The sequence below is a fragment of the Lactuca serriola genome, chromosome 6, assembly GCF_051521515.1.
Source record: "Lactuca serriola cultivar US96UC23 chromosome 6, Lser_US96UC23_V15, whole genome shotgun sequence".
NCBI lineage: Eukaryota > Viridiplantae > Streptophyta > Magnoliopsida > Asterales > Asteraceae > Lactuca > Lactuca serriola.
In genome coordinates, this window is record NC_136413.1 from 72,789,643 (window position 1) to 72,799,400 (window position 9,758).

Below are 9,758 nucleotides of genomic sequence, written 5' to 3' on the forward strand. Positions count from 1 at the left end.
TTAGTGAGATACCCCCAGAATACCAACCACATATACGCCTTTCCAGGCCCTGACCTTCCGGTCCATGTGTCTCAGGGGACTTCCGTCCCTGCTGGGTAAACCTTCCGGTCCTACCCACGCCGACCTTCCGGTCCATCACACAACATAATCGCCTTCCGGCCCATAACATATTGCCTTCCGGCCCATAACATATCGCCTTCCGGCCCATAACATATTGCCTTCCGGCCCATAAGCATAAAATGCATATATAAAATAACAACAATCATATAGCAGTTCATAGACAACAATCGATCAACAGATCACATATCATAGCATTACTCTAACAAGATACCGGTCTAGCCGGCCACTATCATAACATTACCCTATGAATCAGTCAACATACTAAATGCATACATACGCCTTTCCACGCCATGACCTTCCGGTCCACATAGTAATGCCTTCCGGCCTGTAACATATAATGACAACTACCCGGATTTCCATCCGGTAAAAAGGGTCGGCCTTGGTGCCATAAACCCTAGCGATATAGTGAGGATAACTCACCTCGAAACTGCCGACTGAACAGATAGCTCAAGCTGCTCCGATCACTGATACGATCTCCACCTCTGGACAGACACCAATGCATTGAACTCAAACAATAAACAACAATTACCAAAATACCCCTGGGACCACTGGTCAATCCTTGGTCAAAGACAAGGTCAAAGTCAACCCTTGACTGACCCTACTCGCCGAGTCAACCCTATGACTCGCCGAGTCCCCATACTCAGAACTTCACTTAACCCGCGACCTAACTCGCCGAGTCACCCCAAGACTCGCCGAGTTCAACGACTCTGAGTCCACTCGCCCTTGACTCACCGATTCCTTAAGATTCCCTTTCTACACGTCGAGTATCCCCTTTTTACTCGACGAGTTCCTCCTGAAAGAATCGCGGGGCCACCCCGACTCAACTCGCCGAGTCTGAAGAACAACTCGACGAGTCCCAGTAAATCTTCAAGCTACTCGCCAAGTCTGTTCATCGGACTCGGCGAGTCCATGCCATGCAACCGCTCAAACTGCTTTCTAATGGCAGAACTGCTCCGACCATTCATAGGCCTGGCCTTCCTAGACTGGTCCATCACGTAAGGTCCTCATTTCAGTGCTCATGATACACCCCATGATTCATAATTCACATTTTGACCTAAGGCATAAGGATTCCAATCCAAAGCCTTCATCAATTCCCGAAATGCACAGGCATGGGACATTCTGGACCTACAAAGGTCCCAATACAGGGTTGCAATCGTTTGGGGGACTAGGGTGGCACTCAATCTAATCAAAAAGGGGTTCCATAAACCCTAATTCCATGACACATCAACATAGCAGAGCATAACTCGAATTCTTACCTGAACAATGTGCCCTCTGTGTCCCCAAATCCTCAGAACGTGACTCCCTTGTTGTTCCTTTAGCCAAGCCCTTCTCTTCCTTGCACAACAACTCTTCCAAGATCAACAATGGCTCTTAAACTTTGCTCCAGATGCACCCAATCGATTTAGGGTTCTTCTCAGAAAGCTAAAATGAACAATGACGGCCAATGAGTGCCTCTTATACGTCCCAAACCTGAACGGTTAGGGTTTTCGCTAAACAGCGCAGACTCGCCGAGTCCATATCTGGACTCGTCGAGTCCAGTCGCGAACCCGCGACCCGGTCTGCGATCCTACTCGGCGAGTCTAGGCTCCAACTCGCCGAGTCCCCTCTTAAAACACCCCCAAAATCATAATTATATCGATATTTGGAATTCCGGGCTGTTACACACAATACCGAGAATAAGAATTACAATCAAAGAAATAGGCCATGGTATAAACCCTACTCGATTAAATTTTATGATTTGGGAGAATTAGAGAAAGCAAAGGAGAATTAAAAAATCAATGAAAAAGTAAATCGATAATGGTGATTAATCCCTTATTTATCCCGAGCGACTCCTCGATTTAGGTGTGTGATTGTGTGAATTGTAATGTGACTTGTGGTGTTACCAAACAATTTTCTGCCGATTACTTCAATTTATGCGTGAGACGTTCTCTTGATTATGCACTTATTTCTCCCATCGTTCATTCTTTCAATTGTCGCCTTGAAGTATACATACCCATAAGACCGATTGTAAATTTGATGCCCCCTAACCCAATGATGCCTTGGGCGATGGCCCAACTCGCCCTCCCCTTGGGTCGGCCCTGACCACAAGGACCATTTGCATAAAAAAATTAGCAGGGGTTGAATTTGTGACATTTGGTAAATCACAAGACCATTTTTGTAGTTTTGTCTAAATATATCAATTATACTATACTTTATAATATATTTTAACCATATATAATTTATAATATTTATTAATATATATATATATATATATATATATATATATATATACACACACACACACACACATATGGGAGGGTTCATACGAAAATGCAAATAATTTGCGAAAACACGAAAACAATAAAAATTATGAAATTGTGTCACCTCAACTTTATATTTTGGACAATAATTCATCCAAACTTTGAACTACACGATGATAATCGATGATACATGAGAAATTGTTTCGTATTATCAAAGCATGATTTTTGATATTTTTATTATTAAAACATGAATTTAAAAGTGTTTAAGGACATGAAACAAAAAAATTTGTTGTTAACTTATTATCTTTAATTTATTGCTAATAAATTTAATTTTTATAGTCAATGTGTTTGATTTTATAAGATAAAATCTGTTTTCGCGTTTTCGCGAAATATTTATGTTTTTGTGTGTGTGTATATATATATATATACACACACACACATATGGGAGGGTTCATACGAAAATGCAAATAATTTGCGAAAACACGAAAACAATAAAAAACTATGAAATTGTGCCACCTCAACTTTATATTTTGGACAATAATTCATCTAAACTTTGAACTACATGATGATAATCGATGATATATAAGAAATTGTTTCATATTATCAAAGCATGATTTTTGACATTTTTATTATGAAAACATGAATTTAAAAGTGTTTAAGGACGTGAAACAAAAAGATTTGTTGTTAACTTATTATCTTTAATTTATTGCTAATAAATTTAATTTTTATAGTCAATGTGTTTGATTTTATAAGATAAAATCTGTTTTCACGTTTTCGCGAAATATTTATGTTTTCGCATGAACCTACTTGTGTGTGTGTGTGTGTGTGTATATATATATATATATACACACACACACACACACACATGGGAGGGTTCATACGAAAATGCAAATAATTTGTGAAAAACACGAAAACAATAAAAAAAACTATGAAATTGTGTCACCTCAACTTTATATTTTGGACAATAATTCATCCAAACTTTAAACTACATGATGATAATCGATGATACATGAGAAATTGTTTCATATTATCAAAGCATGATTTTTGACATTTTTATTATGAAAACATGAATTTAAAAGTGTTTAAGGACGTGAAACAAAAAGATTTGTTGTTAACTTATTATCTTTAATTTATTGCTAATAAATTTAATTTTTATAGTCAATGTTTTTGATTTTATAAGATAAAATCTGTTTTCGCGTATTCACGAAATATTTATGTTTTCGCATGAACCTACTTGTGTGTGTGTGTGTGTATATATATATATATATATATATATATATATATATATATATATATTGTAAATTGCACGTATGGTCCATATTATTTGGAATAATTTGCATGTTTGGTCTCTAACTTATGATTTTTTTTTAACTCGGAAGGTCCCTACAATTTGCTTTTGTTGCGCTCTTGGCCCCTGTCTTACCTAAAAAGACTATTTTGACCTTGATTTTTTAATTTATTTAAATAAAGTGGGATATATATATATATATATATATATATATATATATATATATATATATATATATATATATAAGATAAGGTAAGGTGAGGTGGAAATGAGGTTGGGGTGTGTTTATTTAAGTAAATTAAAAAATCAATACAAAATAGTCTTTTTAGGTAAGACGAAGATCAAACGTGCAACAAAAACAAACAATAGGAATCATCTGAGTTAAAAAAATAAGTTATGGACCAAACGTGCAAATTACCCAAACCATAAGGATCATTCGTGTAATTTACTCTATCATTTAATTATTAAAATAAATAAATAGGTATTAATTTTTTTTAAAAGAAAGGAGATATATTTTTTTCAGATACAAAAATGGTCCCTAAAAGGTGGAAAGACAAATTTACCCTCATGAGGGACGCACATGAGGTGGCTAACAACTAGGGATGCAAACGGGGGCGGATGTTGGCGGGGACTGCAATCCCCGTCCCCGACTTTCGATTTTCACATCCGTCCCTGCCCCCACCCCGCTAAATCCCCAACGGATTCGAGTAAAAAAATCCCCGTCGGGTTTGGGGAACCCGATGGACATCCGTTTATTAAATAAAATCCATTTTTTTATAAATATGAAAACTCAAAAATATAATCACAATAACTACAAAGTTTAATGATTCATATTTCATTCTTAAAGCCGGACAAAATACAAAAAAGATATCACGAAATTCTTAAGTTTGTTAAAAAAAACTAAAATAAAAACAACTTCAGTCTAATCTTATTCAAAAAATAGTCTTTCACCTTCATTCGCCAACAAATCTTCAAAAACTTAGTGTCAAAATCCACATGGCTTGGACCCTAAACCATCAATTAAAATTTAAAGTCAAATAGTAGATTACAATGCAACATTATTTGTTCCATACAGATGCAAAAGAAGAAATTAAAATATACAAATGCAACATTATTTGTTCCAGCAACCTCAACCTCAGAATTTGGTTGCTCGGGTTGTTGAACTTGATCTTGAGTCTCACTACAATAGCATATCAAACAGATTACACTAACACAAAACAAGAAATTATATCACATGTAATGAAAAACTCATATCAGGTAACTAAAAAAACTCATATCAAGCAACTAAAAACTCATATGAAACAGATACTTAGCAAACTCCTAAATTTCTGAAAAATTCATATAAGGTAACTAAAAACACATATGCAAATTAAATAATTACCAATCTCTTGTTTTTTTTTGAGAAACTTCATAGCAGGTGAATAAAAACATATATGCAATACATATGAAACAAAATGCAGGTATTTTCTTATTTTATATTGCAACAATCAGGCATGATAAAAAATAGATTGCATATGAGTAATTGTGTTGAATTGTTGGTTTAAACAGAAAGCAACCATGCATAAAATATCAAAACATATGAATTTAAACAATTAAGGTATTACATAGCAAGAAGGAAGTACTTAGTAATTGTCTTGACTCTTGATTATAGTAAACCAAAACAGATTAATTTAAACAGTTAAGGAGTTACATAAAATCGATTACAACAAATACCATGGATAGATTACAGAGAAAACCAATAACAGTAGATAGATTGTATGAAATCAATTAAGAAAATCGATTACAACAAATAGATAACATTAAATCGATAACAACAAATAGCCTGGATAAATCACGTGACTTCCATTAAGAGAAACGATTATATGAAATCGATTAAGAAAAAAAAATATGAGACCAGTTAGAAAAAGATACTTACTGGTCGATTGGGGGATAAACTGGATAATTATTCATGGTAAATTGGTAATGGCCAAATTTTGCCCTCTTGCTCTTGGTGATCAACTAGAGAAGGAGCAGTAGAGAAGTGTAGCCCTGATTCTTGAATCAAAGAATTTTGTTAATTAATTTCAGAAAAAGAAATGGAGAACAGAAGAAGGGATTGGAGTTGAAAACGAATAGCATTATGTGCTTTCTACCTGTCTCTCGCAGATCACATATGCAGACATGCTCACAAATTACTAAGAGTCACACGGTGGTTCAATACTCTATGTGCTTTGAATTAAAGGCTATTAATTGCAATTAATGTAATTTGAAATGACAAGTTGAGGTACGAACATCATACCTTCATTACTAGATAAATTATTTCTACTTAGAATATCATTTCAACATCATCCTTTCATTTCTGATTATAACAACAAACTTTCAAAACAGATAACATTCCTTTAAATCCTCACTTCCCTGTAAGAACTAAATTTTATTAATTTTCAAAAGACATTAAATCTTCCAACAAATTACATGATATTATGTCAAATAAAAACTTCAAATCTTATTTATAAAATAGTAATGTACTTTCGAAATATTCTTGCCTACCATAAATCTTATGAGAGATAAGTTATTAACATGTTGTTTTTGGAAAAACACATACACCAATTTTGAAATCTTTTCAAAAATATAAAATAAAAATATCCTTATAAATATAAATTAGTAATACTGTTTTGACCATGATAAGTAATTTACTAACATGTATAAGTTTCTGGAAAGTACAATGGATTATTTTTAATATATTTATAACAAAATATTATCACCCATGCATTTGTTTTTTATTAGAATATGTTATTTTTAAGACTATTACAAGTTCTTCCAACTTTAAAGCATGGCAGCTTTGAGAAGCTAAACCATTTGTTTTTGAGGTTTGAGATGACATCTAGAAGATGGAATGCAATGTTTTTTATTCCTCAGTTACAAGTTACAAAATATGTTTTTTTTCCTCATATGATACAACTATTTCATGCATGATTTTGAACAACTATTAACTATTAACTATTGACTATGAGTCTATGACATACAAAGTTCTTTAGCTACTCAAAAGTTTAGCTCCAAACAAACAAAATCATCTTAAAACTTACCAAAAATCCTTGCAAGAACAAGATCCATCCACAAAGTGATGAAACCGACTATTATCTCTAAGTATAATCTCTCTCCCTTCAACTTTAGACATCAATTTAATTGCAGAATGACAATCAACACAAACTCTTAAATTCTTCTTCACAATAATCGGTCTCCCAATTGGCATCCTTATAAGTGCATATGCTATTGCAATCCTCTCACTGTGATGATTCAAAATCTTCACCTTCATATCATAATCCAAATCAAATGGAACAGAATCAACAGCAGGAACATATCCAATTTTAATTATCTTCCTCAAAAGCTCATCAAGTTTCAAATCAATCTCCTTTTTATCCCCATGACACAAATCTTCAACTCCAAAAACATGAACTCTCTTATCAACATCAACCCAACTACATCCCTTAAGTTTTTTCACATTTTCATCTTTCATCATCTTTCTAACACTTTTCACATCCTCCCATTGTTGTTCTTTTGCGTATATATTCGAAAGTAAAACATGGGCCCCACTGTTTAAAGGGTCAATAATCTTTAAACTTTTGGATGCAAGCTCTCCCCTTTCTTTATCGCCATATTTTCTACAAGAAGCTAAAAAGGAACACCAAGCGTATGCGTTTGCCTCAAATGGCATACTTTTTATAAAACTTTCAGCTTCTTTAAGCTTCCCTGATCTTCCCAATAAGTCAATAACACAAGAGTAATGTTCTGATTTAGGTTTTACACCATATATTGTTTCCATGGAGTTGAAGTAGCTTAATCCTTCTGTTAATAACCCCGAATGGCTACATGCGTTTAAAAGATTTATAAATGTGACTGAATTTGGTTTAATGTCATGCAATAACATCTTTTCAAATACATCTATAGCTTTGTGCCCTAATCCATGGTGAGCAAACACACCAATCAATGAATTCCATGTGTACTCATTTGGTTTAGAGATTTTCTCAAATGCTTGAAGTGAATGATCAAGCAAACCACATTTCCCATACATGTCAACAATGATGGAAGAAACAAAAGGGTCTTGACCAAGATTGTATTTTAACACTAGGGCATGAAGTTGAACCCCTTGTTCAAGAGTGGCATGATTAGCACAAGATTTGATTAAGCTAGAAAAGGTGAACTCATTAGGTTCAATTCTTTGTCTTTTTAGCTCAATGAAAATAGTGAATGCCTTCTCGATTTGATCAGATTCAACATATCCATCAATCAAAGAAGTATAGGAAATGATATTTGTACCTTTAGAGTTGATGTTGAGCAACTGTGAGGCACTATCCATGTCTCCTAGTTTACAATACATGTCCATAAGTGCATTTCCAACAGAAATATGTTGTTCAAATCCCAATTTTGTAGCAAAGGAATGAAGAGATCTTCCAATGTTATATGTTTTTAAAGGTCCACAAGCACAAAGTATACTGCAAAGAAGATGTTGATCGATTGTAACATCTTCAGTCAGCATCTTCTTAAAAGAAACTAGTGCTTCTTCGTTATACCCATTTTTTGCATACCCATTAATCATTGAGTTCCATGAAACTTCATCTTTAGAAGGCATCTCCTCAAAAACCATACAAGCCTCAATGATAGACCCACATTTTGAGTACATGTCTGCTAAATTACTACCCACAAACAGCTCATAACTAAACCCAACCTTAAGAGCAAGACAATGGATTTGCTTACCAATTTGGACAGATTTGAGAGACGAGCAAGCTTGAATCACACTGGAAAATGCAAACTGGTTTGGGCTTTCACCGAAGACGCACATTCCACAAAATGTGGTAATTGCTTTTGCGAACTCAGAATTCTGAGAAAATGCAGAGATCATAGCAGTCCAAGAAACCAAGTTTCTTTGAGGCATTTCATCGAACAGCCTGTGGGCGTACCCGAGTTGACCGCATCTTGCATACATGGACAGGAGATGATTGGTAAGATACGTGGATGATGGGTAACCAGAGGTGATGAGCTGCGCATGAAGTAGCTTTCCATTAGATAGTTGTTTGGATTGGGCGTAGGTTTGAATAATGTGCGCCAAGGTATTCGAGTGTTTTTGCAAGTGTTTGGTTAACATTCGAAATGTCATAACAAATTTCGCCTCTCGCCTCTCTCCAGATCGCTCCGCCGTCGCCCGCTTATCCTTCTCGACGCCGTCTCCATAAGCTATGAGTCAAAAGAATGACACACTCATCTCTATCTCTCATATGAATGGAATTTGGATTTCCTTTGTGACTGATGAAAGAGAAGCATGGAGACAACCTCAGAGCATGGTCAAATTCAACAGTTTGGTAGAATGGCAGAATAAACAAAAATGCAGCTGATTGTAAACTATGTGCTAATTTAATGATAGGAAATCAAGCTTTTCTGGTTGTTTTAGCTACTATCTGGTAGAATGGAATCAAGGAGCCAAAATTAATTAGCAGGAAAGTGATGTATGCCACATGAGAGCAATAGATGTAGCTACATCGATGGTCGGATCTGAGAAAAGAGTACCTGTTTGACTTCGAGTGGAGAACAGAGGTGCGTCGATGGGAGGGTGTAAACCGGCGACGATTGACCGGAGAAGATGGACCGGCGGTGATGGACAGGCGACGCTAGTGCCGAACTGCCGATGGTTGGTTTGTCGACTGTCGATTTAGGGCAAAGAGGAGAGAAGTGTTTGACGAGAGGCTGGGTGACTTCACTCTAGAGTTTGAACATATTACGATGAAAATAGAAAAAGGACATCCTCAGAAAGATTAATAATTTCTTTATTTATGAAACACCACAAATGTAAAAGGCAAAAGGGCTCAGAATAATTTTAGGTCGCCGATACCTGAAAAGGGTAAGGGTAATATAGTAAATATGTTAGACTAAAAGGTTGGTAATATAGTAAATATAATAGACTAAAGGTTTGATGAAATGTGAATGAGTCTTTGGAAAAAAGGGTAATTTTAGTGCAGGTAGACTTAGAAAAAGACCAAAATAAAATAAGTCTTTGGAATATTATGTCCTAAAGAAAACAAAGCTCTGTCATTTTAAAAATAAAAAATATTACTTCTTCCGTCTCATTTTAGTTGTCCACA

The 9,758-nt window shown here is 35.1% G+C and overlaps 1 protein-coding gene across 12 annotated transcripts; it reads right to left on the reverse strand.

Moving 5' to 3' along the window:
* Positions 1-4,447: 4,447 nt before the first annotated feature.
* On the reverse strand, positions 4,448-9,424 carry LOC145059055 (pentatricopeptide repeat-containing protein At4g14850-like). 12 transcript variants are annotated; one of them, XR_013686608.1, is made up of 4 exons: positions 6,711-9,423; positions 5,564-5,676; positions 4,783-4,828; positions 4,574-4,656 (listed from the first exon to the last, which is right to left on the reverse strand). XR_013686608.1 is itself a non-coding variant. In XM_079006927.1 (3 exons), the coding sequence occupies exons 1-3, from the start codon at positions 8,777-8,779 to the stop codon at positions 4,549-4,551; spliced, it is 2,223 nt and encodes a 740-aa protein (XP_078863053.1). In that variant the 5' UTR covers positions 8,780-9,424; the 3' UTR covers positions 4,448-4,548. The 12 variants fall into 12 exon arrangements, 7 of the variants coding, with proteins under 7 accessions (XP_078863053.1, XP_078863050.1, XP_078863047.1 ...); XR_013686611.1 differs by having other exon boundaries at positions 5,564-5,682; XR_013686609.1 differs by lacking the exon at positions 4,783-4,828 and having other exon boundaries at positions 4,448-4,656.
* Positions 9,425-9,758: the final 334 nt, after the last annotated feature.

Bases quoted from the DNA above. Each gene is read 5' to 3' on its own strand.
- LOC145059055 (XM_079006921.1), bottom strand. From the start codon at position 8,779: ATGACATTTCGAATGTTAACCAAACACTTGCAAAAACACTCGAATACC. The intron at 4,856-6,710 runs GTAAGTTTTAAG...GTTTTGTGTTAG, and splicing joins TGTTCTTGCAAGGATTTTTG to TGTAATCTGTTTGATATGCT. The intron at 4,657-4,776 runs GTTGCTGGAACA...TTGATGGTTTAG, and splicing joins AACCAAATTCTGAGGTTGAG to GGTCCAAGCCATGTGGATTT.